The following is a 26479-nucleotide window of genomic DNA, read 5'->3' on the forward strand; positions in this document are numbered from 1 at the left end:
CCTTGGCCTCTGTCTCTCTGATCCCCAACGCCCCTCAATGGTGGCCACCCCTTTCAGAGCCCAGGGTCCCCAAGGTCCAGCTGTGGGGAGGGAACATTAACAGGACCCCCGAGGATGGGCCCCCACTCGTCTGTTCTCCATCAGTGAAGCCCCGTGGTAAGCCGGGTAGGGAGCTCCCTGTTGCAGGGGCCAGTGTGGTCAGGACCACTCCACTCTGGGGCTCCGAAGCAGTCCAGCACCAGACTCGTGGCCCCTTTAAATGTAGGAGAGAGGGGAGGCCCCGGGGAGGACGCTGGGCCAAGGCCAGCCCCACTGCAAGGGCAGCTAGTCACTGGGCTTCCTTCAGCAGGTGGGAAGGGGTAGGGCTGGGTGAGGCGTTGCCATAGTGACTGGGCACCACTTCCCAACAGCTTCAGAACAAACACCTGGTTTCATTTTCAGTCCTGGGAAGGGGTGGACCCTGACTGGACTGGCGCTCTCCCCACCAGGCTCCCCAGGCCTCGTGCCCCCACATTCACCCTGGGAGGGCTGGCTGACACCCCGGTTTCATGGATGAGGGCAGCGAGGGCTCACAGGGCAGATCTGCTTAGGTCCTGGGTCAGGACCTTCCTCCTTATCTCCTTAGAGCAACCAAGGACTGAGCCATTTAGGCCCAGCCAGGCTGAGGTGGGGTTATTTCAGGTGTCGAAAGGGAGAGTGTGGCTCGAGGCCTCCCCAGGACTGGAAGGACTCTGGAAGGACTGTCCAGTTCCCTTACCCCAGAGCCCAATCACCTGTCCAGACCCCAGTGCCAGTGCCCGGCCCAGCTTGGCCCCCAGGGGACCAATAAGGCCTATGCCTGGGGAGTCAGGAAGAGTTCTTCACGAAAGGTAGACTGCCAAGTGGGTCTTGAAGAATGAATAGGAGTTTTCAGGCGAGGACTCCACCTATCAGCCTACAGTTGGAGCCGCCGGGCTCTGGTCTCTCTTTGGGTGTGAGTGGTGAGCGCACGGTGCTGGTTCTCTGCCTGTGCCCTCCTGGCCTGTGGGGGATGGTAGGGCTGAGTGGGGAACAAGAGGCCGGGCCTACACGTAGTGGGCCTGGGTGGTCACTTGTCTGGCAAGTGGTCTGGTCCTGCTGTTCCCAATGGGGAGAGGAGGCTTGGAGAGGTCACACAGCCACAGGCAGAGAGGATCTGGGTGAGCATGGGACTTAAGCTGCAGGGCCCAGGGTTCCTGTGACCGTATGAGGGCTGACCTCCATCTAGCTGCACACCCAGCCTGCTGCCCCTGACCTCAGCCTCCCTGGAGGTCTCCCGAGGATGCAGAGTTGGAGCTGGGGTACCGTGGAGGGACAGCTGGGTCCCAAAGTCTCCTCAGACCCTCTCCTCCTTGGTCAGCATTACAGCCCGCGTCCCAGGAGCCCATGGGCCAGACTTGCAGCCCCGAGAGCCTTTGGGATGGCAAAGCATGTGACTGCAGGAGCCAAGGGGCCGCCTGGTCAGAGGCCAGTGGGAGGGGTGTCCCCCAACCCTAAATTTCCAAGTTCTTCAGTCCTGCTCTCATAAGGCCAGGGCAGCCTCGCCTGACCTCTCATCCCCAGCCCTGGGGCTGCCCCCGGCTCTCACACCAGCCCAGCTGTGGCTCAGGCACCTCCTTCTCCTCCTAGAGCCTGCGTCCACATCTGTGAAATGGGCCTGAAGCCAAGGCTCAGGGTGGCTGTGAGCGGCGTCTGACAGGAAGTGCTCAGTAAATGACCTGCTCTGTGAACAGAGACATGCAGTGAGCGGCCCAAGGACACACAGCCATGAGAAGCAGGGCCGGGCTTCCGTGAGCCCTGGGCCTGCCGCCTGGCCACCCCCACCAGCCCTTGCACGCTCTGTTTACCAGGGGCTGGGCAGGCCAGGCCTCATTACAAGGGGCTCCTATAAACGGCGTGAGGAGGATTAATAATGTATTTATAACACATCGTCGCGGTAGCCGAAAATGATCTATAAATGTGCGGTAAATGTTTTATAATGTTTTTGTAACCCGTTATAAATGATAAATGGCAGACTATGGATGCTGGATCAAATATTTATAACGCATTGTGTGCGACGTTGGGCTGCTACAGTTCAGGAAAGCCATTAATAATAAAGTGGATGGAAATGGAGAAGTTACCGACATGCCCAGCAAAGCCATTTATAATGAAATATAAAATTTGGCTGTCGGAAGCAACCCACGAGCCCTCGCCGAAGCACTGGCCAGGCGCTCCCGGAGCCCAGGAAAGGAGCGGGGTCATGAATTATTTGTGAGGTGTTCCGACGCAAATGTGTACCACCCATAGCACGCCATATAAATATGCTATTAATATACCCCAGGCGGCATGCATTATTCATTGGGCCTAATTAATTAATGGGTGGCCCCTGAAAATGGGGTGTCACAGCTTCCAGCTCCCTCCCCTGCCCGGGCCGCAGGCACGGCATTGGCGTCCCCTGCAATCTGGGTGAAGCTGCGGCCGACCTGACTGTGGCCTTGGGAACTGGGGGACGAAGGACATCCCTGAGGTTCTGCAGTGAGGCCAGCGTGACCCCCCAAATGTCCGTCCTGTGCAGGCCACGCACAAGCGGGCTGTGGTCCACTCCGGGGGCACTCTGCCCAGCTTGCCCCGCCAAGTGTCCATCTCCTGCAACCATGACTGCTGTGGCCCGTGGCCCCGGGCAGGAAACCACATCTCCAGCCATCACCCGTGGTGCCATTGTCCCTAAACGCCCGAGGATGAGAGGCCGTGTCTTACCAGGAAGATGAGGAAGCCCCAGAAGTGGGGAGCCTTTCACAAGGTCCCAGGGCAAACTGGTGTCTGAGCAAGAGCGCCAACTTGGCCCACACATCCGATAGCAAGCCATAGCTTCGGAGGGAGCCAAGGCCCCCACTTCTGTTCTGTGGAGTTCTGTGGGCACCCCTGTGCAGTGTGGCTGCTCCCGTGGACATCCTGGTGTACCGTGGGACATAAAGGCTCTGAGAAGCCCTGCAGAGAAAGCTGCAGGGCCAGGACACCTCCCTTTGATCTCAAGCCCCCTTTGGTCCCCCCAGCCTTTGCTTCTCTCCTGGTTTCTCCTCTCTGCCTCAGAGGCTTAAAGTGCTGCTGTTCCCGCTTGGCCCATCAGCCCTGGGTCAAATTAGTTACTTGGGGTGGAATCCAGTTGACAAGTCTGCGGGTCCCACCCCACCACTGGGACTCTTCCTTGGGCCCAGTGGCCAATGCCTCCTCCAGAAACCAAACTGACACACCAGCTGCGGTTAGCTTTTGGATGGAGATTAAGAATGACTCTGTCCCTGTCCCTCCTCTTCCTCCCAGAATCGGCCCCATCATCACTAAGAGGGGTAGAATGTTCTGGAAGCAGGAGGTAGGGGAACTGATGCTGTCTGGCCTGGAAGTCCTGCCCCCAACACCAGGGTGACCACGCAGGCAGGACGCCAGGACACCGGCCTGTGCTGATCCAGGCTCCTCGGGTCCTCGCCCCACACTGGGACTGGGGCTTCTCCAGGCTGGGTCCTCCCTGCTAGTCAGGTAGTCCCTTCTCTTCTTGGGACCTCAGTTTCTTGGGCTACAGGAAAGGGATGATCAACCCACTTATTATTCTTCTTTCTTTCTTTTTTTTTTTTTTTGCTTAAAAGCAGGGCTTGAACTCAACCCTGAGATCAAGACCTGAGTTGAGGAGCACTTAAAGATAAAAATCTTAAAAAAGAAAAAAAAAAAAAAAGACCTTTAACCACCTGAGCCACCCAGGTGCCCTGATCAACCCACTTTTAAAGGATGGCTGTGTTAAAAGGGGAAATGGGTGTGAAACTGACAGACTGGAGTAGGGGGCCTGGTGGCCCTGCCCTCTTCTCCCCAGTTCCTCTGTGGGAGCTGCCCTCACCTTCTGTATTCCTTGGACCCATCATTCCTGCCTCAGGGCCTTTGTACACACCCTTCCTTCTGCCTGGGAAAGTGTTTCCTGCCCTCTATCTGTGGATCCTTCAGGTCTCAGTTCCCATGCTCCCTCATCAGGGATACCCCCTTGCCACCTTCTGAACCAAGGGTCCTTCTTCTACCATTGAGTGAGTGGCACCCTGTGTGCCCTTGGGGTGCCATGCCAGGGGCACTTTTTTTTTTTACGATTTCATTTATTTGACAGAGATCACAAGTAGGCAGAGAGGCAGGCAGTGAGAGAGGAAGGGAAGCAGGCTCCCTGCTGAGCAGAGACATGGGGCTCAATCCCAGGACCCTGGGATCATGACCTGAGCCGAATGCAGAGGCTCTAACCCACTGAGCCACCCAGGTGCCCCGCTAGGGGCACTTTTACCTTTGCTTGTGAATGTGTCATGGGAGGGGAAAGCCAGCTGGCTGTGCCAGCAAAATGCCCCCAACTGAGCCCAGTGCGTGTCCATGTCTCACTTGCCCAGAGGCCCACATAGCCGTCTCTGGTCAATGAGGCCTCAGCCTTCACCTGCGTGTCCTGTGCACCTGGCCGGCAAACCAGGCAAGATGGGGAGTTGAGTCTGCAGGTGTGCCTGTCCCCTCTGTTAGCCAGAACTCAGCACCGCGGCCCCACTGTCCTGCAGGAGATGCTAGAAGATTGAGCCCAGCAGAGGAAAGCGTGAATGTGGAGGTCCAGAAGCAGGACAGTGAGCTTGGGGCGGGGGCGGAGCGCAGCCATGGGAAAAGAGGTGGAGAGGCCCCGTCAGGAAAGAGGGGAGGATGGCCGCTCTGATGGCTAGAGGGACATGTCCTTCCAGGAATGCTGAGGAGACTTTGAGCATGCTCTCACTCCCACTGTTCCAGAGTTTGGGTCGAGAATACACTGTAGGTAGCAAAGCTGATGCAGAGGCAGGGTCAGAAGTTTCCAGTGGGAATCCAAGCTCATACTAGGTGGTGGTGGTGGAGGGAGTGGCCATGGTTGGTTTTCTGCTGGACTGCATTTGGGCATGGAGCAGACAAGAAGGAGCCATTAACCACTGTGTGGCCAGCTGTGGGTAGGGCCTGGTTGGGGTCCTGGAGGAGGGACTGAGTTCAGGGGATCAGCAGGGAAGAGGCTCTGAGGCCAGAAGGGGAGGGTGACGCCAGGGAGGGCAGGCGTGATAAGGACCAGGAGACATGACAGGGCCTGAACTTTATTCGGAGTGCTGCAGAGGCCCAGCAGGAAACTGCTTGTCCAGTTGGCTTTCTAGAAATCTCCCTTGGCTGCTGGGGGAGGAGTGGGCTATGGTGGCTGGAGGGGGCAGTAGGGAGAATTGGGTGGACTTGGGGTGCCCTGGCTTGGAGGTCCTGGAAGGGAGCAGGGCCAATGGAAGGACATGACATGCTTATGGAGACCCCACCACAAATGCTGCTCTCTAAGTCACTGTCCCTAGAGGAAGCTGCGTGTGACCAGCAGGGGCAAGAATGTAGCTTAAACCCCTGGGACCAGAGCTCCAGCCATTCCCCACTCTTCCTTCTGAGGGAGGTGGGCCTCCAGCCCTGTGTGTCTCTTGTGAGTCCCTGTGTTCGCCCCCTGCTCTCCCCCCAGGCCTCTCCCTTCCTCCCTGGCTTTTCCAGTTCTCCTAACTGCTGCCCTGGGGAGCAGGAAAACCCAGCTGGTTCCTCGTTCCAGGACCAGCTACCAGCCTGGCTAAACTGGCATGACACTGTCCTTTGTCCTCCTACTGGGAAACCCCCAGCAGGTCAGGGCAGTGGTCATTGTCAGCCTTGATCCCATGTCTGGGGGCTCCCTGTCTAGCACCTGCTTGCATGTCCCCTTGTGATGGGGAGCTCACCACCCACACACAGGCCTCACTCGCATTGCTGGGCAGCTGGATGTCCACCCGTCAGGGCCCAGCTGCGGTAACGAGCTGGAATGCCATGTCCTGGCTCTGGCCTGGAAGACCATGGTTTTTGCTCCTTCAGGTGGGCACAGAGAAGCTACCCCTTAGCCCTGCCAGGGACCAATCATGGGGAAACACCTTCCTTCCTGTGGGCCTTGTCTGGACAAACCTTGGAGCTTGGGGGCCGGGAAGGTGAGGTCATCTTCCATTTCTGGTATCAGTGTTTCTGGCTGTCCAGCGGCCTGGCCTCAGCCAGGGCTCCATGAGAATGAGGAATGAGAATGAGGAAGCCGCCTGGGTAACTGGAGTCCCACAGGAGGTGCATCTCCCCCATGACTTCTGTCACAGATGCTCTCGGTGGAAAAGCAGGACACAACAGATCAGCATGACCTGCGAGGGTCGCAGAGCCCTGGGAACAGCCCCGTGGACAGGCCCACGGGGGAAGACTCCTGGAGGGCTTGACCTCTCCCCCACACTGGCGGGGCCACGCGAGGACCGTGGCCCCTTCCCAGCCTCAGCGCCCTGGGCTGTAACCAGAAGCGAGATCACCGCCTAGCCTGGCTCCCCGCCAGCCAGCGTGAGCACCCCGGAGGAAAAGCCCCTGAAAGCCCAGGAACGTGAGGGGCGTTCCCGCGCTGGGGGGCTCAGGGGAGGCCTCCCTGGGGTCAAGAGTGCCCAAGGTCAAAGGCAGGCCGGGGCGCTCCAACACTTCCTAGCCTGTTTCCCCGTCTGTAGAGAGGCTTTGTCCCTGACTTCTCCACGACAGTTGGTGGGAGGGCGTTAAAAAGAAAGTCCCGGGGGCACCTGGGTGGCTCAATGGGTTAAAGCCTCTGCCTTCGGCTCAGGTCATGATCCCAGGATCCTGGAATCGAGCCCCGTATCGGGCTCTCTGCTCAGCAGGGAGCCTGCTTCCCCTCCTTCTCTCTCTGCCTGCCTCTCTGCCTACTTGTAATCTCTGTCAAATTAAAAAAAAAAAAAATTTAAAAAAAAAAAAGAAAAAGAAAAGAAAAGAAAGTCCCGAAGAAGCCCAAGAGCAGTGGAGGTTCAAGGGGCTCCGAGGGCAGGTGGGGTGGGCGTGGCTCCGGGCGGGGGCGGGCCCTGGAGGGGGCGTGGCCAGTCTAAGCTGAGCCTGGAGGGAGCGGACCCTAGGGGCCGTGGCCCTTCCCTGGAGGCGGGGCCACTCGGGGGCGGGCCCTTCAAGGGGGCGGGACCCTCTGGGGGCGGGGTTTCTCAGGGGCTGGCTCGGGCCGCACTCCCGCCGGCGGCGCGGCTGAGGCTCGCTGTGGTTGCGGGGCTCCGGCAGGGTTCTGGCAGGGTTCCGGCAGGGCTCCGGCTGGGCTCGGGCGGCAGTCGGCACCTGGGGCCGGCGCGGGGAGTCGGCGGTCGGCGCGGGCAGCGGCCCGCAGCTCCGGGAGGCGCAGTTGGAGCCCCGCCGCCGCCGGGGCGCGCGCCGCTGCCCGCATGGCCGCCACCAAGGCGCTGCAGCAGTGGTGCCGGCAGCAGTGCGAGGGCTACCGGGACGTGAACATCACCAACATGACCACGTCGTTCCGCGACGGCCTGGCCTTCTGCGCCATCCTGCACCGCCACCGGCCTGACCTCCTGTGAGTGCACCGCAGGCGGGGAAACTGAGGCTGGGGCCTGTGGCGCCGCCGGGCGGGGCGTGTGTGCGGAACCGCGCGATGGGCGGCGCGGAGCGGGGTCCCTACGGTCACGACCCGCCCGGTGGCCTCAGTGTGCCCGTCCACCGAGTGGAGCTGGGCTGGAGCCAGGCCGGCCGGCCGGCCGGCCGCCCCCACTGGCTTAGTCAGTCCGTGAGTCAGGCTGGGCTCCGGACACAGCCACTCGGCCCACCCCGCGGCTTCCCTGGGAGAGCGCTGGCAGGGCTGCCCTTCTGCGCGTCGCCCAACCCCAGCGCCTTGCTCCCAGGGACTTCCCCCCAGATGGAAGGAGCTGTGTCTCTGCCCCAGGGGGTCCAGGCACCTTTAAGAATGCAACCCAGGGACAGTGTGGGAGAGGGACGGGCACAGAGCTGAAAGCCCCAGACTTCCTAGCTCTTGTCCCACAGGCCTGCCTGGGCACCCTAGAGTGACAGGTATGAGGTGGAGGCTGAGCCCCTATCCCTGGGAGACAAGGAACGAGGGCAGGGGAAGGGACTAGGGCGACTGCCCCAGGAGGCTCTTGGAGTTGGTGGTTCGCAGGCTGGATCTTGTCCCCACGTCCGTCACGAACAGCAAATGCTGTTCAGCTGAGTGACTGGGACCCGGCTTGCTGGGGCAGAGGTCTGTGTGTTGATGGCCTGGCCCCCGACTCATGTGAACTAGAGATGGGTAAAGCTCCAGGGGAGGGTTCCTGGACTGGGGGCACCAGGGCTTAGGAAGGGGGTCCTCAGAAGGCCACCTGCCTTCCGGAAGAGGCATGATGTTCAAAAGCATTCTGAGAAGCTGTGGCTGGATCCAGGGGTAGGTTGGGGTGTGTGTTTGCCAGGGTGGTCTTGGGGCTGGGAGAGGCCAGAGACAGTACCTCCGCGAGGCCCCTGTCTGCCCAGACTGGGGAACTGAGGCCTAGAGGCCACACACCCTGCCGAGGGCACAGAGCACGTCAGTCCGCAGAGCCGGGGCTGGCCCTCGGGGCCCCTCCCTTACACTCAGAGGTACTCTGTACTCCCAGGCACTCTACAGGGAAGCTCGTCTTGACAAAGGCCTGCACTTACTTCCTGCTCCTGCCCCAGGTTGTGAAATGCATTACTGGAGCCTCCTGGGGACGCCCCATGTGGCATTTAGGCAGCAGCTTCTGCCCCTTGCCCAGGGGTGCACCTCAGTCACGCCTGCAGGCAGAGGTGTTGGGCAGAGTGGGCTTCCACAATGAAAACCCTAAGCTGAGCTTTGATGGGGAGGAGGGCTAAGGGTGGGACCCGGACAGGCGGAGCCCCCCGGGGAGCATGGAGGGTCCAAGGTGAGGCTGGCTGGGGCCTGAGCCCAGGCAGCTGGGACCGAGCCGCAGGAGAAATCCACGGTTACAGGCAAATGGGGTATGGCCGTCTCTGGGCCGGCAGCCTCGGGACGACACTGTGGGTGTCACTGGAGACTTAGGGCTTTTCCAAGCCCTGGGCCTTCTGTCTGCTCCTTGCTCTGCTGGAGTAGAGGCCCCCCTGTGGGTGTGTGGGTGTGTATGTGGCGCCTGAGCCTGTCCCAGCGGACACTGCCCAAGCGTGAGCACAGGTGTGCACATATGGGTGTGTACCGTGCTGGCACAGGCAGGCGTCAAACAACTGGTCCTTTAACCGTTAATGAGTGCCTGCTGTGTACTCAGCACTGCAGACTGAAGAAGGTGGACTTGGCCCCTGCCTCCGGGAGTGACATCGAGGGCATCAGTTATCTCATTTACTACTGACTTGGTTTTGTCCATCTGCCCCCACTGCCCTTTAGCTCCAAAAGGGTGGGGATGTCTTTTTTGGTCACTGACTGCCCTCAGTGCCTGGAACTGTGTCTGGCACCTGCCAGGTGCCTGGTGCATAGGAGCACATAGCTGGAGAGCTATAGATAAGGGCGTGCACTTGGCGCTCCACAGGGACAGTAGGGGTTTGGGAAGTGTCGTTGCAAGGTTGGGGCTCCGCAGGTGCCTGTGTGCAGGGGGGAGGGGAAAGAGGCCACATGACCATGGAGGCCGAGACCCAGTGATGGGACCGCAAACCAAGGAACGCCTGGAGCCCATGGGGAGGTACAAGGAACAGATGTTCCCCGAGAGCCTCCGGAAGGAGCACGGCCCTGCCGGTGCCTTGATGTTGGACTTCTGGCCTCCGGAACTGGAAGGGAGTGGGTTTCTGTTTGTGGTCACTGGTAGAACGTTAGTAGTTTTTGATGCATGGTGGGCGCTTGAGGGCTGGTGGAACGCTGTACATGTACTTGGTGCTGTGTACATGCTGACTGTGGGTACACATGTGTCCTTTGTTGTGCCTTACGCACCCCTCCCCCGCCCCAGTCCCTGTGCACACACACACACACACACCCGCCGAGGGGTGCGGGGAGGGGAGGAAGTATGAAATAAGGAGTAGTCCAGGATGCCGTCTCCAGGAGGACGCCTCCAAGGCCAGACTGGACGAGACCCTCCCCCCCTCCAGGCTCCCCGTCCTTCAGAAGCCTTCTGGCTACAGGAGAGTGGACATCCGGCTCCGTGTCCTCTGACTTGGCCACCAGGAAGTCCTTCCCTGTGCCCCATCTCCAGCCTTCCTGCTACACCAGAGCCGTTTCCTCCCGCGGTTTCCTGGGGAACATCTGTGAAGGAGCCCGGGCGCTGAGCTGGACAGGTGGTGGTCAGCTGCCTGACGCTACAGCTCCGCTCCTGCGGCTTGGCTCTGGGAGGCACGTGTGACATGCTGGTGGCCCGTGGGGACCCCGGGAGGCAGGCGTACCCGAGATACCCCCCGGAGCTGGCCGGGCAGCAGCCGCCAGGGCCCCTCTCTGGTCAGCTTGCCCCAGAGTGCTAGGCTTTCTCAGGTGGGCCTCCAGGGTGCCCGCCTGTGGTCCATGTCCCCAGGAACCTCACCTCAGCCAAGCAGCCTGGTGAACGCTGGAGCCACCCAGAACAAACAGCCCCCTCCTGCCTCGGGCGGTAGACCTGTCAGGGCTGGAGCGGGCAGCTAGGCTCCTTCCCCTTCTGGGCTGACCAGGGGTGGCTGAGGTTTTCAGGGGAGATGCAGGAGGTAGGGGTGGCAGCTGCCACCAGGAAGAGGGGGCAGGAGGCCTTCCCAGCCCCTCAGTCCTGAGGTGGGGGGACCTGATCTTTCTCCAGGTCCCTCCGGCTCGGGAGGCCAACGTCAGGGCTGGGGCAGAGCCGGTGGGGGGGACGGTGACTCCCCGGCCACGGCGGAGCTCTCTGAGACGTGCATTGAGACTCTCACATAGTCCGGAGTCCAGAGAGCCCCCCCACCCAGATCCTTGGAGACAGCACTGTTTCTCTTCCTGGGCCAGAGCAGAGGGTGGGCTGGCCCCAAGCAGCCGGGCTGGCGTCCCCTCCCACACCGGCCTCTTGGCCAGCAGAAAGCTGCCTGGGGATAGAGGCCTTCTGTTCCCCGGCCTGAGGGCCTGCTGCCCAGGCCCCCGCGGCCTCCTTCCGGCCAGACTCTCCAGGATGGACCCAGGAGGAGCTGCCAGCCCACCTCCTTAGGGCCACCTGGGGCCAGTGACCTGTGATACCCGCCTCAGGCCACCACGGAAGCCCCAGGGCTGACTCTTGGCTGGGCCCTGCCCCAGGCCAGGGTCGGGGTCAGGGTCTACTCCCACCTCGGGGAGGCCTGCGGCTTTGCAGTGAGGCTGAGGGGTCTCACTTGTCCACCGGGTGCAAGGAGGTGGGGCCCTGGGCCCTGCACCAGCTGAGACCCTTCTCCCTGCCTCAGGCCTCCGGCGCCTGTCATGTCCCATTCCTCCCTGTGCCGTCCACCTTGCCGAGGTCTGTGCTAGAGTCTGCCTGCTGCCTCCCTCCCCTTCTGCCGTGCGGCCTCGGTCTAGTCTCTGTCCCTCTCCATCTCTGTGTGTCTGTCTCTGTGTCTCCCCTTCCTCTCCGCTCCCCTTCCCTGTGGGATTAACTCCAGATGTACTGGGGGTGCCTGGAAAAGGCGCCTTCCCTTCGGTCAGTCCCTCCCAGCCCAGCGCCCACCCCCCGCGTGGCTGCGTTTTGTTCCGGGAAATAAACAGCGTGAGGTCAGCTCTCCAGGAATTCGGAAGGGGGTACGCATTCCTAAGAGCCCCGAGGTCAACAGTTGTGGTCAGCTGTGGCCAGCGGTGGGGGGCCATGCCCTGGCTCTCATGGCCAGGCCAGGGCTGGGCCCACGCCGGCGCCCGGCTAACGGCAGACCAGTCAGCGGCCACAGGACACACGAAGAGACCCGACGAGTCCGTTTGCTGGCCGATGTCGAAAGAATAGATGGACGCCCCAGAAGTCCCCTCGCTCGGGGAGCCTGGGAACTAATTCATCAGCCAGTGTGTGCAGAGCCCCAGGCACCTGGGAGTAGTACCAGAACGGAACTGAATTTAAATGACAGGAATTCGACTAAAACATGATCTAACCGGGGTAGAAGGGGTGGGGGTGCTCTGAGCCACAGCCGCCTCGCCGAGGGTCAGCCAGCACGGCCCCTGAGGGTGCAGCTCATGCATTTTGGTCCAGCAAGGCCTCATATGCCACCTTCCCACCCCTCGGAGGGTTGGCCGAAGCCGGGCTGTCTGTCTGTCAGGCCTGCTCCACGAGGCACCACACAGAGGGCGGCTGGAAGAGACGTGTGTCCTCTGAGTCAGGAGCCAGCAGGTGGGCCCCTCCGGAGGCTCTGGGCCTCCCCCCTGGGCTGGTGGAGGGCCGGCTCCCCTCTGTGTGCGTCCGGGGCCTGATTTCCCTTTTTATAAGGACGCCAGTCGTTCTGGATTAGGGCCCACTGTCATGACCTCATTTGAACGGGATTCTGTCAGGAACGAAGATCCTGTTTCCAAAGGTCACGTTTTGAGGTCCCGGGGCAGGGGTTACTCTCCAACAGATCATTGTGGGGGGCCCAGTTCCACCAGTCCCCACAAGAGGGGACCCACCATCTCCCTGATGGTGGAGAGCTGGCCCTGTTGGACTTCCTGGCAGGGACCGGCGTGGACTCTCCTTGGCAGTCTCTGAAGGGTTTGCTGGGCAACTCAGTCCAGAGATTTCTGCCAGAGCGCCGGGCCAGGCGGCCCTCAGGGACAAAGGCGACGCCGACCGAGGCCCCTGCTGTGGGGGTGTGAGCTCACACGGCCACCAGCCAGAGGCAGAGAAGAGTCCGCTGGGGCCCTGCGGGGTGCCTCTGGGGAGGGGCCGCGGTGGGTGCCTCAGGCAGGGCCAGTGTGTGCCCCACGGAGGGGGCAGCGTGGGCCGAGCTCAAGAGGCTGGGAGGGCAAGACCCTGGGCAGAGAGCTTGCTTCAGGAAGGGTGCGGTGGCCGTGAGACTGGCCCGGGGAGTCTGGGCCCACTGTGGAGGCCTTGAGGGCCCAGGGTCCTGGGGGCAGGGTGGTCCTTGACCTTGAGTGAAAGGGCCACGGGGCAGGCTCCGACCTGCCCATCTTGGCGCCTGCTCAGCGGGGTCGGCACCACCACGGTGAGGTGCTCCCTTGGGGTCTGGGCGAAGCGAGGCCCCCCTCCCCGCATTCCGCCAGGCGAGCCGCTGCGCCCCCTCCCCACGGCAGATGTAGGGGCTGGGGCCTCCTTCCCCCGCGTGTTTGCAGACAAAACAGACCTTGTTATCCTGCCCTCCCACAACCGGGGCATCTTGCTGAGGACACGGCCATGTGGGTCAGTGACCCGGGGCAGGTCTGGAAAAGAGATTGAACTTTCAAAGGGATGGGGTGGCAGAGGGAGGGGGGCGGTGGACGGAGGCCCCGGCTGCCGAGAGCCCCCTGGGTGACGGGTAGAGACGAGCCCCTCCGTGTGCTGTGGACACCGGTGGGACAGACCCCGGGTGAGCTGCTTGTGGCTGCGCTGAAGAACCAGGAGGGTGCCGCGCCCGCCCCTCTGGCCCTTTGTCCTCCTGGAGACAGAGCTGCCTCCATCTTGTCCCATGCACAAAAGCACTGTCTGTGCTCATGGGGTGGTCTTAGCATCTGGAACACGTTACCTGGGGGGTGGTCCGAGCGGATGGCGAGTTCTCCCCGAAGCTGGGCAGGGTGATGGACGCGGGGCTGGAGGCTGGCGGGGGTCTCCTTGGAGGAAGCTGGGCACACGGCAGCCCCGTCCCCTCCCTGCCGCACCCGCTGCAGCCAGACCCCCCGGTTCCAGTCAGAAGCTGCCATCCTCCTCCCAGACGGGGACACTAAGGCCTTAGAGAGAGAGGAGAGGGCTCCCCCTGGGTCCAATAGCGCACATACTGAAGGGGCTTGAGCCGCAGCAGAGGCCCTGCCGGTGGTATCTGAGTGGCCTGTGTCAGGACAGGTGGCTGCCGGGCTGGCCATATTTCCTGCTTGGAGCCCCCTTGCAGGGGGTCAGTGAGCTGAGGTGTGCCCGTGTTGGGTGGGGCACGGAGTCCCATCCAGGCTGGGCCTGGCACCTCGGACATTCAGCACCCCCGAGGTCAGGTTTTGGTGGTGCCCTGACTAGTGGGCCGCGTGGAACTCCGTCCCCCACTGCCTCTTATGTCCACCCCCTGCTCTCACCCCTGGGACACGGGCCTCCGGTGACCCACGAGGCCCACAGGCTTCTGGGAGTTTGGAAGCAGCCCACTCGGACGTGTGCTTGGCTGTGCTGCCCAGGCTGGTGCCTTTGTCTTGACCAGAGGTGGCTCTGAGAGGACAGGGCCCTGCGGTGGGTCCTGCCTTGGCTGTGGCCCTTCCCCACCCTGTGGGGACCCGCTGCTTGGAGCATGCTGGTCAGTCTGGTTGCCCAGGTGCCGACCAGCATTGCTGAGCCCGGAGCAGGGCCAGCTCTGCCTGCTTGGGGTGCCGGGTGGTGACCTCGTGCCTCGGTCTCCCTCCCTGAGCTATTTCGGACACCTGTCTTTCTCTCTTCCAGAGACTTCAATGCTCTCAGGAAGGAAAACATTTATGAGAACAACAAACTGGTGAGTGCCCCTGTTTCTCTAGTCTTCCCTGCACCGTCACCCAGGTCCCAGATCCCCTCGGGCGCCCCCAGGGCAGCTGTGGGAGCTGCCGGCCTAGCAGGTGAGCACCCGGTGGCCGGAGACGCACCGCTGAGCTCTGCAGCCTGTCCTGAGCCAGGTCACCCTACCCCAGAAATACAGCCTCTTGTCTGGTACCCCGGACCTCCTGGTCTCCTTCCTCCTGTGGGGGAAGGCAGGGGTCGGGAGTGGCTAGGACTCAGTTCCCACCCAAGGCAGATGGGGGCCAGAGGTGGCTCTGGGAGGACCAGCCCTGGGGTGGGTCCTGGCGGGCCGGTGGCCCTTCCCTGCCCTGTGGAGACCTACAGTGTGTGCCCGCCAACCTCCTGCCTGCCGGGTCCTGAGCACACTGCCTGCTGCACTGACGCCAGACCCTTCCCTGCCTCAGTTTCCTCACTGCAGAACACGCCCCATTGTCGTTGGAGGCCGTTGCCTAGAGAGACAGACTCACGCCCTTCCTCCCAGAGCTGGCTCTCCAGCGGGGTGTCAGACTGGGCTCTGGTGGGGCAAACCCAGGTGTCCGCGGCCGGCCCTGCCCAGCTCGCGGATGGTTTGCCTTTCAATTTGACTTAATTTAGATGAAATAAAGGACAGATTCAGTTCCTCAGCCGCGCTCTCCACGGGTCGCCCTCAGGATGGACAGCTTGGATGGGAGCTCGTCCGTCGTGGCAGGAAGTCCTATAGCGACACTGTAGCGTGCGCCAGCAGGATGAACATGCAGGGACAGTGCGGCAGAGCTGTGTGCGGCCTCATGAGGGGACAGGGCAGGTCCTGCCCTGGAAAGATGGAGCCCCCTGGGCACTTCTGGGAGGGGCGTACCTGGTGGGGGGGTGCTCCCTGGGCAAGGGCGCTGGGCAGGCAGGGACCTGGGTAGTAGGAGAAACAGCGAGTGGGGGCACGGCTGGAAGAGAGTGGGGGCACGGTGGGAACAGACTTGGGGAGGCGGGGGGAACAGAGTGGGAGCAAGGCTGGAACAGTGAGGGAGGCGGTGGGAGCAGAGTGGGGCTGGCGGAGCATGGGAAGTGCTTGGCCTCCTCTCCCAGGGGAGAGTGGGAGTGCTTTGTGGGAGTGCTCGGGGTCCACAGGAACTGTGTTGACAGCGGGGTGGGTGACAAGGGGATGATGATGGCCGCAGGAGGAGTCAGATTCTGAATGTGTTTTGAAAGGGAGTCAAAGGAGATTTGAGGCTTTTGGCCTGAGCATGGCAGGAAGGTCACCCCTGGAGCCCTATTTCGGACGCCTGGAGACTGAGGTGTTGTCCTCAGGTGTGGTGTGGCTGTGTCAGCAGTTAGGGGAAGGGAGCATGTGGGACTCGAGGACCATCAGGTGAGGGATGGGCGTTTGCAGGCAGGAGATAGCAGGCTGGCCATGGCAGGGACTGGCTCATGCGTGGCCAGGATATGGTTCCTGTTGTACAGACTGGTAAACTGAGGCTCAGGGAGGTCATGCAGCCTGAGCAGAGCGTGAACGTTGAACCCAGAGCTATCTGGGCTTGAGCGGGTTTCTGGCCTCCTTCCTGGAGGAGCTGGTGGGCTGGCAGGGAAGGAGGAAGGGTTGTCCCCCAGCCCACCCATGCTGACCACCCCCTCCCAGGCCTTCCGTGTGGCCGAGGAGGAGCTGGGCATCCCAGCCCTGCTGGACGCTGAGGACATGGTGGCCCTGAAGGTGCCTGACCGGCTGAGCATCCTGACCTACGTGTCCCAGTACTACAACTACTTCCACGGACGCTCCCCCAGTGAGTCAGGAGGCCCTCTCCCACCTCGCCTCTGCACAGCCCGCACGGCCAGGCCCACCCGCCGTCTCGGCCCCCAGCGCTGCCCAGTGGGGCAGAAAGTGGGCAGGGAGGCCCTTCTGGTGCCACATGTATGGGGCTCCCTGAGCTGTGGTCTCCTCCCCAGGGGAGCAAGGCACCCCCATGCTCTGGAAGTAATGAGCACGGGTTCAGACCCTGCAGGCCCCCCCACATCTGTCCACCAAATGGATGTGCCCAGATCCTCACCCTTTTGATCTCAGCTTGCCCATCTACATGCCTGGAAACTGTGCCCACAACTCTTGCCTCAGGCAGCTTGGCAGACCCTGTGTGGGCTCCCGGGCCTGGCTCCAGAGGTCGCACCCCCTACCACCCCATTTGGTCCTGACATTTGGTCTTATAGACACCAGGATGGCCCTGGCAAGCCAGGGCCTCCAGGCAGGGCGCGTGGGTGAGGGACAGGCCCGAGGAACTTTATTCTGGCTGCTTTGTGCACCCCAAAGCTCAGCCACTTCCCCTCCCCCCACATTCCTCATCCAGGCCTCAGAAATCCCCGGAATCACTCTGGGCACAGGACCAGCCCCGCCTTGATCTTTCCACTTTGTGGAGAAACAGAAAAGTTCCACTTCCCAGACCCCAGATCGGGGCTCTCAGAGCCAGAGGGGAGGGCCATGGGGGAGGCCAGGCCCCCGCTGGGAATGTGCGCCCAGTTGACCTCGGCCACCCCTCCCGCGCCCCCGGACAGCGCGGGAGCTGCCCTTCCCAGCAGCCCCGGGCTCCCACAGGGGACCTGGACCAGGGGTGGCCCCAGATGCTTTCAGAGCCTGAGCCTGTTTGTGTCATGGCAGTTGGGGGCATGGCTGGTATCAAAAGACCCTCATCGGAGTCCAGCGAGGAGCCGTCTGGGAAGAAGGCCACATCCCAGCCGGCCAGGCCCTCACCCACTGCAGCCCGGGAGCAGCCACTGTCTCCAGCCAATAGAAACCCCACCATCCAGTGGAAGGACGGCAGCTCAGGCGGCCTCCTGCCAAAGACCGTAAGCACCCCAGCCCCGCCTTCCCTCTGGCTCCTGGCACTGAGTGTGACCTGACACCCCCTGGGAGTGGGGTCCTATCCCGCGGTCGGGACAGGATCCCCATTGTACCCATAGGTCACTGAGGCCCAGGGAGGTGGTGCAGGCTGAGCACAGCTGGGACCCTGAGTCCCGACCTTTGTGACCTTCTGCCCCTCCCTTGTGGGTGGGCCAGGAAAGAATCCTGGGTGTGTCCTCCCAGCCTGCCCAGGGCATTAGGGTATCCCCACTTTCAGAGGCCGGGACGAGGCAGGGGATATGCTGTGGTTGGGCGCCCCCTGCTGTTCGAGCCTGCTGTTAGGACCGCTGCCCCTCCCGTGGCCGCAGGAGCTCGTGAACCTGTCCTCTGTGCCCCCAGACCCCCTATGCTGGGGTTGGGCTGCAGACCCTAAGGTTGGAGTCTGGCCGGCCGGGGCATGGGCCCTCCTGGCAGCGTCTGGCAGGCTGCTGCTCCCCTTGGGGCCTCAGTTCTCTGGTCTGTAAAGTGGGATCTTCTCGCCCACTGATGGGGCAGCGGTCAGGAGGGAGGCCTGGGGTGGGGGGACCTCAGAAATGACAGCTGGCACCCTTCCCATGGGCCAGGCCTCGCCGAGCAGCTCAGTCAGCAGCACCTGTGGGGTCTGCGGCAAACACGTGCACCTTGTGCAGCGACACCTGGCCGACGGGAAACTCTACCACCGGAGCTGCTTCAGGTGGGGCCGGCGCGGGGGGCCTCGGCACGTGCGTGTGCTCGTGTGTGTGCGTGTGCCGCGCTGATAGGCACAGACACTAATGACCGCGAGGAGGGCTGGCTGTCGAGTGAGTCCCCGCCACACACGCGGACGTGGGGCTGCACGAGCCTGTGCCCAGGCGTGTGCGTGAGTGGGGCACGCATGCCAGCCTGGAGTGTCCTCACGGGCCTGCCTCTGCCCCGCCTCAGGTGTAAGCAGTGCTCCAACACGCTGCACTCTGGGGCCTACAGGCCCACCGGCGAGCCCGGCGTCTTCGTGTGTTCCAGCCACCACCCCGAAGCCACGTCCGCAAGCCCCACGTTGCGGGCCCCGGGCCCCCGACAGCCAAGGGCTGTGCCCTCGGACTCCCAGCCACGCAGTGCCCCGTGGAAGGCCCAGGAGGCAAATGGGCTCCGAGACACAAGGCCAAAAGCCAGGCCAGCGGCCCCGGAGCCGGTGGTGGGCAGCTCAGCGGCCAAGGGTGTCCCCACTCCAGCTGAGCCTCCGGCCGCCACCTCCTCCCACGTCCACGCGGGTAGCTCAGCCGGGCCCAGTTTCTTGGCGGGCCTCCAGGGTGGCAAAGCCAGCATGCGTGTGGCCAACAGCTCCCCAGCGGGGTCGTCACCGCTGGTCCAGGACACAGCAGCTGTCAGCTCCCGTCCTGCCCTGATGCCAAGTGCCACGGACTCTCACCTGGCCACCCCACAGGGCCCAGGGACCCCCCATGTGGCAGCCCCCCAGACCAAGGTCAGTGTGGGCCCAGCGTCTCCAGTCCTAGCAGACACCCCAGACGGCACCCCATCAGCTTCCAAGATGCAGCAGGCCCGCGAGAGATTCTTCCAGACTCCCGGGGCCACCCCCAGCCCCGGCCTGGCGGGCAGGGCCCCAGCTCCAGCAGATGTGGCTTCTGGGGACAGCAGCAGGGAGCAGGCACTCAGCTGCCTCCGGAAGGCCCTTCCCAGGCTCGGGGACACCGGGGCCCAGCTGCCTGGCAGGTGGGTGAGGGGCTGGGCAGGGTCAGGGGCAGCTGAGGAGGCTTCCAGGCCCTACCTGGGTGTGCTCTCCAGCCTCAGCTTCCTCATCTGGGAAGTGGGAATAAGACGGGACCCAGAGTGCCCAGTGGTCATCAGGAGGGGACACCATTGTCACTTAGAGCTATAGTGGTTGGGCTTTCAGGGGCATGGATGCTGTCCCCTGGGGCCTCTGTATGGCACACGTGGAGGACACCCAATGGGGAACCAGAGGATGGGAGAGGTCCCAGTGTCCTTCTCTCTGACCTGGGCAGAGCTCATCCCCCCACAACTCCCCCGGTGCCCTCTGCACGCTGGACACGGAGCGGGCCCTGATGGATGGAGTGTCCCCGCGGTCATGTGCGGAGGCTACTGGACAGAGCACCGTGCTCTGGGGGCTCAAGCGACGGAACTTTGTTCTTTCCCAGTTCTGGAGGCCAGAGGGCCGAACCCGAGGCAGGCAGGGCTGCACTCCCTCCGGGGATGTTGGGGGAGGGGCGTCCTTCCCCCCCCAGCCAGCTCCTGGTGGCCCCGCTTTCCTTGCTTGTGGCCATACCCTCCCTCTCAGCCTCCAGGGTCACCTGAATTTCTCTGTGTCTGTGTCCTCTACTTTTCTTTTATAAGGACACCCGTCACTGGACTTAGGGCCTCCCCAATCCAGGATGACCTCATCCATACTTGGTTACGTCTGCTAACACCCTATTTCCCAATAAGGCCATGCTCTGGGCTTCTAAGTGGACGTGAATGTTGGGGCGGGGGGGAAACCGTTCACCATGCAACGGTGGCCTAGTGAGTAAGAAGGTTGCACACCAGGCTGGCTGATGAGGCCATGCCCGCTACCTCGTGTGGCCCCTTATTTTGGGGCGGCATTCTGGCTTAGGGCTGCCCTGGTCACCGTGCACCCAGATGGTGGGGAGAAGTGGGAGGGAGAGACTGGTTTCCTGGGGAGCATGGGGCACATGGAGGAGCTGCTCTGGTTTGGGGAGGTCCCAGCCCTCTGCCCTGGGCCCTGTTGGGAGCTGGCAGCCCTGCTTCCTGCACGCATGTGCCCCAAGAGGGTGCAGGATGGCCGCTGATGGGCCACCCATGGGGAGGCCTCACACATGTTGCTCAGATGGGGCTAGGCGGGCCCAGTGCATCCCGGCTCTGGGCAGGTAGTTGGAAGGGGGCGGGGCTGTGGTGTGGCCCCTCAGCACATGCACAGTGTGTTTTGGGGGTGTTTTAATCTCAGCCCGTACCAGAGTAAGATGGGAAGGTAATATCCAGGGCCGTATACACCTGTGCCAGAAGTGGGTGCCCTTGGCTAGTCCCTTGGAGGGGCTGTCTGTCCCCATCAGGAGGGTGGACATTAGGAATCAGCTGCCAGGGGAGGCCAAGGGGCTTCTGCCTGGGGGTCATGGCGGGAAGGGCTCCTGGGTCCACCTGTGCCTGATGCCTACGTTCTCGCCCATAGACCCTCCCCTGCTCTGCAATCCCATACCAGAACCGAAGGACCACAAGCAAGTCCATCAGCCAAGCTGGCACAGCTGGCATCTCCCCGGGCCCTTAGCCCCCCGGCGAGGCCTGAGCTTCCAGCCCCCCTGAAGGTGGGCACCATGTCAGGGGCAGCCACATCGCCCCAGGCGGGCAGGAAGAGCCCGCCTGTGTGCTCCGGGGCCAGTCGGGCGAGTGCTGGCTCCAGGCCGAAGCCAGAGGCCCCACCAGTGAAGGGTAAGAGTTCCCCTGGAGCAGAGGTGGGGTGGGCGCTCCCTGGCCTGTGGTTCTGCAGTGATTTTCGGGTTCCTGCCTGGCACCTGGGCTCGCCAGCCCTGAGTGCCTGTCCTCTGTATCACCTGGGTCACAGCACCCACCCTGGTCTTTGCTCTCTCTCCCTGCTCTGCCTGACTCAAGTTTCGGGGCGGCCGATGTTCTTGGGGTGGCGTGGCTTTATGGTCACTGTTAGCCACCCACCTGCCCCACCGGTCCTTCTTGCTGAGGCCCCGTGGCCCCGGTCATTGGCGTCACTGTCCCTGGTGACCACGCCAGGGTGTCCGTGATTCCTCTCTTGCCTTGCCCTGGTCGTGGCCTCACCCCCTCTTCCCTGGGGTTTCTCGTCCATGGTTCCTGTGCGTGTCTGTCCTTCCTGCTCTGTCCCGACAGCAGTGCCCCGGGGCTTCTTGCATCCTGGAGCCGCCCCTGGGCCTGGGCCTGGGCCCCTCCCAGAGGCCCCTCCCACCGCTTACTACCATCTTGTGGCCTCGTGTTCCCGGCGCCGTTTCATACACTTTTTGGGGTAACTGTGGAGTTACCTTGTTTCTGGACGCCTGGGTATCTTACGGGTGCCCTGGCGTTACTGAGCTAGGCTCACATGACACCCCATGCTCAGTGTTTTACCAAGATCTTTCCCTCAGCCGAGTCCCCCTGTAATGAAAGCCACTCTGTTCTCAGCCAAGGAAGCCAGCAGATGGGCTGTCCCAGCTTAGCCATCCGTCCCACAGACACATGGGCACTCAGCATCCATGGGGCTCACCTGGCCTCCCCCTCACCCATGTGGCATCAGGGAAAGTTGAGGCCCAGAGAGGGGAGCGATTCCCCTGAGCACACACAGTGTAGGCTTGAAGTCCTGAGCCCAACTCCTAGCCCGACTCTGTCCTGTGGGCCCGGCTGGCTGTGTGGGGATTCAAGAGGCTCTGGCAGCAGGAAGCTGGGGTGGGGGTGGGTGAGATCCAGTCTTTCCCAGCAGAACACCCCCTGTGACCTGTGTCCCTGTCCCCCAACCTAGGCATGAGTGCCAGCCCCCAGGAAGACCAGGAGGACGGGCCGGCAGGATGGAGGGCCCGCTTGAAGCCGGTGAAGAAAAACCCTGCTGAGAGGTGAAGGGGGGGGTTCCCCTGCACCTGCACCTGGGCCTCAGGCTTTGTGCTCATGGGGTCTGAGGGCTAACACAGGGTCAGGCACAGAGTAGGTACTCACCAGTGCACACAGGTGAATAATGGCGCACAAACGGACCGACTAACATACCCATGGGAGGGATGAGTGCACATCTGCCCGGACCTCTCAGCAGTGGTAGCAGAAGCCAGTTCACACCAGCATGAGTAATGGGGGGCAGTCACACCGGCTTGAGTGACGGCGGGGGGCAGTCACACCGGCCTAAATCACGGTAGGGCAGTCACACCAGCCTGAGTCATGGTGGGGGCAGTCACACCAGCTGCCCTGAGTGCACTGTAGCAGTGTGTGGCCCGGGGGCGGGCAGCGGGGTTGGGGTCCTGCGCCAGATGTGAGGATGGTGCTCACACCCACAGGTGAGTGCTCATGGGAATACACATCTGTGTTCTAAGAGGGTCGCAGCTGGTCACGAGCTCATCCCTGCCTCAGGTTGTCTGCACCTGGGTGTGGGGGCAGCCTGTCCTTCCCTCCGCTGACCTCCTGCCCTCTGTCTAGGGTCCTGGCAGAGCCCCGGACTGGTGAGGCACTTGGGAAGGCCCGTGAGAGCTCCGAGGGGCCCGTCCACATTCCCCCGACCCCTCTTTCGCCTGACAGGACGGTGGGTGCAGCTAGCCCTCCACCCAGCCCCTCAGGTAATGCTGGGCGGGAACCCGGGGGCTCCGGATGCCCAGCCCTGGAACACGACCCAGTGGTGTCAGAGGGGCTTCGGGTGGGGCAGGGAGCTTGGAGGACTCTGTCCCTGAGCTCTTGCCCACCAGTAGGGAGGGGAGGACCAGATAGGTCCTCCTGGCGATGGGGGAGCGTTTACGCTTGGGGTGCCCGGGCTGCTGACGGGGGCGCACAGGGGCGGGGAGGATGGTGCCTGGATCTGTCTGTGAGCTCTGGCTTTTGGGCACCAGCAGGGCACCGCTTAGGGCTGCCAGGGTGAAGGGCGAGCAGGGCTGCTGGTCAGGCAGGGTGGGGTCAACACAGCTTTGGGCCTGGTGCCACCAGGTCCAGGAGACTTTTTCGCCCTCAGCAGGGAAGACCTTGGGTTCGGCTGGTGTCCCCTCTTCAACCAGCAAGGCAGTGACCAACCCCGCCAAGGTGAGTAAGCCAGGGTATGGGGAGCCAGGAACGCCGCCCGCCGGGGCATGGCCCGGCGTCTCCCACGGCCCCTCACCAGCCCTCCACCCTCAGCTGCCCCCTAACTACATGCCCCCGGAGGAGATCCAGAGGCACATGCAGGACATCGAGAACCAGCTGGACGTCCTGGAGCTCAGGGGCGTGGAACTGGAGAAGCGTCTCCGTGCCGCTGAGGGAGGTGAGCCGATACGCTGCCTGGTGCCCCAGCCTGGCCTTAGCCAGCTTCGCCCTGGAGCCGCCCTGGCCCCAGCTGAGCCATCCTGGCCCCCCCACTCTCCACAGATGCCTCCGAGGACACCCTCATGGCGGACTGGTTCCAGCTCATCCACGAGAAGCAGCTGCTGCTGCGGCAGGAGTCGGAGCTGATGTACAAGTGAGGGGTCCAGCCGCTCCTCCCCCGGAAGGGGCCCTCTCCTGGACAGCCGCCTCCTCTTCCGGCCGCCCCAGCTCAAGCACTGGGCGGGTGGGGGCGGCCAGCCAGGCGGGCTGGGCCTCACGCCTGCGTCCCCTTGGCAGGGCCAGGGACCAGCGGCTGGTGGAGCAGCAGTTGGACCTCGAGGGGGAGCTGCGGCAGCTGATGGCCAAGCCCAGTGAGTCCTGCCTACCCCAGGGAACCGCAGCCAGCCGGGGTGGGCGGGTGGGGGCGGCCTCTCCCAGGCCCCTCCTGGCTGCCTAGGCAGCCACCTTGGCAGAGGCTGATGGGTTGCCCAGGGTCAAGTCTCAGCGCCTCTTCTCCTGGCTGTGTGTCCTTGGCCAGGGCACTCACCCTCTCTGTGCTCCTCTGCAGTGATTACCACCTGCACTCCCCTCAGCTGCAGTGGTTACGTGAGCTGATCGTGTGTGCAGGCTGTAAGCCCTGACTAGCATGGCCTCTGGGTACTGCAGATGGTGGGGCTGAGGCACGGCAGCCCCGGCTCTGCCCTTCCTCGCTGTGGGATGGCGGCAGCGGCGCTTGCGTCTGATCTGGCCGTTCTTCCACTGATTCATTCATTCGTTCACTCACCCACCCGACCACCCTTCCACCCGTCCATCCGTCCATCTGTCCATCTGGCGTAGCCAAGAGCTCACCGCAGAAGGGCAGACTCTGTCCCCAATTGCCCCCAAGACCCTTCCCCCACCTCCAGGGGAGGAGCCTGACCCTTGGGGATGGGGACGCTGTGTCCCTGAGCGCGATGGGATAGCAGGGCTGCCACTGAAGGCGGGCTGTCCCTGCAGAGTATCTGAAGTCCCTCCAGGACCAGCAGCGTGAGGAAGAGCTGCTGAGCCAGTATGTCAGCACGGTGGACGACCGCAGCAACATCGTGGACTTCCTGGAGGAGGACCGGCTCCGGTGAGGGCGGGGCTTGGGGCCCAGGTGAGGGGCGGCCAGAACACCAGCTCCTCCCTGCCAGGCCTTGACTGGTCACCTCCTGCGCAGAGCCTTTCCCCACCATCAGCAGGGAGAACGCCCCCCCACACTGTGTCCTGTAGGAGGAGGCCCTGAGGCCGAGGGCAGACCCAGGCTGCCTGTCTTAGAGGTTGCCCCCCAACCAAGCCCCGTGTTCCCTGACCCTCAGGGGTCAGCATCTGCTGCTGGAACATTCCACAATGTGAACAGCTCACTGTGACCCATTCAACAGGGGAATGGAACTTTATATTTTATTTTTATTTAAATACACACAGCCACCCGTGTCTCCTGGTGCGGCACTGGGCTGCTGGCTTCCTGACCAGCCCTGGGGGTGGCCTCTGGTTTCCAACCAGCCCTGGGGGCAGCTGCCGGCTTCCTGACCATTCCCCATAGGGGCGCGTCTGTCCCTATGCATAAAGGAGGGACCTACCAAGGTCACAGAGTCAGTGGCCAAATTTAAACGTGCTCCCATCTGAGCTGAGGGAGCCCTGGTCCAGGTCCTTCCAGGGCCCTCCTGTCCCTGTGCCACCGATGAGTGTCCGGACCCAGAGGGGGCAGGTGCTGCCTTATTGGCCGATGGGCGACAGCTGACGCAGGTGTCCCATGGGCTGGGGGCTCGGCTATGAGTCTGACTGGGAGCCCTTAGCCCCTCACCCCTGAGGGCAGCCCCTCACTGCTGTGCTTCTCCTGTTTCAGGGAGCTAGAGGAGGACGAGATGCTACAGAACATGATCCAGAGGCTGGGTAACGGGGGGCCAGGGCAGAGGTGGGGGGGTCCGGGCTGAGTCTCCCGTGGGGGTGGGGGCCAGGACCCATGGACAGATACAGCCCGAGGACAGGAAGGCTCACCCCAAGGGAGCTAGCTTGCCATCATTCAGCGGGGCCGAGAGGCAGCTGCTGACCATGTGGTCAGGGTAGGAGGGTGCCCAGGCCAGCGGGAGCTCTAACAGCAGGCGCAGAGGCAGTTCCCCAAGGGAGGGCTGAGTCTCAGGGCTCCTGACAGGGCCTGGCTTCCTCCAGGCTCTGGGGGCCCAGGGAGGGCTCCCAGGGCTGGGCGGGAGGGACAAATGTGGCAGGGGTGGTGGCCAAGAGGTGGTGAGTATCCTCAGTGTCCATCCCCTTCCCCCACTAGACCTCCAGAGAAACAGTGGAGACCAGAAGAAGAAGTCCAAGTTCAGATTGTCCAGGGTCTTGTCCCTGAGGAGCAAAAGCAGGACCCCTGAGTGAGCTGCCTGGCTGGCTACAAGACCCTTGCCCCTAGTCTGGGCAGGGCGGGCACCGTGGGGGTGGGGACCTGCACCCCCCTCCCTGTGGGTTCTGAGCCGCCACAATAAAGAAAGTGACCACATGGCCTGGGCTCACTCTCTTGCTCGCCACGTGTTCCCAGGCGGCCTGGCACCTGGCCCGAGGTCTTGGCCAGAGCCCGCTTATGCATCAGTGGGGATGTGTCCATGGCCTTGAGCAGGCGCTAACCCTCTCTGAACTGGTCTGGACGCTCCTAGATGGGCATTGGGGCTGATTCCTGGCCTGGCTGCATGGATTGAGCCAGGGACAGGACAGGTCTGTGCCAATTGTACTCAGGGACTGGCCCCAAGTGGGGATCTCCAAAGCTTGAGATCTGTGACCTTGCCTGGGGGCAGAGGGAGCTGTGCCCTGGGACAGAAGAATCCAAGCCCGGGCCTGGTGTCCAACAGGGAGGGGGGCTCACTGCCCTTCCCCATGTCTGGTGGAGAGGGCACAGTCGGGTCAGTGAAGGCCAAAGTGGAGCAGGCCCTCTGCAGCTCACCCTGAGTCCCTGCCCCATGCTGCCCTCACTCGGGTACGCCAGGAGAGGAACTTCTCCATCGGCCTGTCTCCCTGTTTGTGCTGTCTCCAGCCACTGTGGGAGCCCATTGTGGCGGTCTTGGTGGACTGTCCCCAGGGGATCAGCACCAGCATTCCCCAGGCTGGTGGCAGACGGGGTCCCCGGCTGAGTATTTTGGGGACCCACAGAGCTCCCACTGCGTTCTGTTGCCCTTAAGGGGTGCCGGAGTCTCAGCCGGGCACTCTGGGGACTTGAGGCCGGGGTGTGACATGG

The 26479-nt window shown here is 62.8% G+C and overlaps 1 protein-coding gene across 5 annotated transcripts; it reads left to right on the plus strand.

Annotated features, from left to right (window-relative positions):
• The first annotated feature begins 7216 nt into the window (after window positions 1-7216).
• LOC111146367 (MICAL like 2) lies at window positions 7217-25750 on the plus strand. 5 transcript variants are annotated; one of them, XM_022501894.1, is made up of 16 exons: window positions 7217-7408; window positions 14319-14367; window positions 16018-16159; window positions 17023-17210; window positions 17829-17938; window positions 18166-18951; window positions 20420-20676; window positions 21728-21818; window positions 22387-22523; window positions 22910-22977; window positions 23071-23194; window positions 23299-23389; window positions 23533-23606; window positions 24232-24346; window positions 25100-25146; window positions 25535-25750. In XM_022501894.1, exons 1-16 carry the CDS (start codon window positions 7266-7268, stop codon window positions 25627-25629), a joined length of 2517 nt encoding a protein of 838 aa, XP_022357602.1. In that variant the 5' UTR covers window positions 7217-7265; the 3' UTR covers window positions 25630-25750. The 5 variants fall into 5 exon arrangements, with proteins under 5 accessions (XP_022357602.1, XP_022357603.1, XP_022357604.1 ...); XM_022501895.1 differs by having other exon boundaries at window positions 22913-22977; XM_022501896.1 differs by having other exon boundaries at window positions 22387-22409.
• The last annotated feature ends 729 nt before the right edge of the window (window positions 25751-26479 follow it).

The sequence above is a fragment of the Enhydra lutris genome, unplaced genomic scaffold (assembly GCF_002288905.1).
Source record: "Enhydra lutris kenyoni isolate GAN:26980312 unplaced genomic scaffold, ASM228890v2 scaffoldscaffold13, whole genome shotgun sequence".
NCBI lineage: Eukaryota > Metazoa > Chordata > Mammalia > Carnivora > Mustelidae > Enhydra > Enhydra lutris.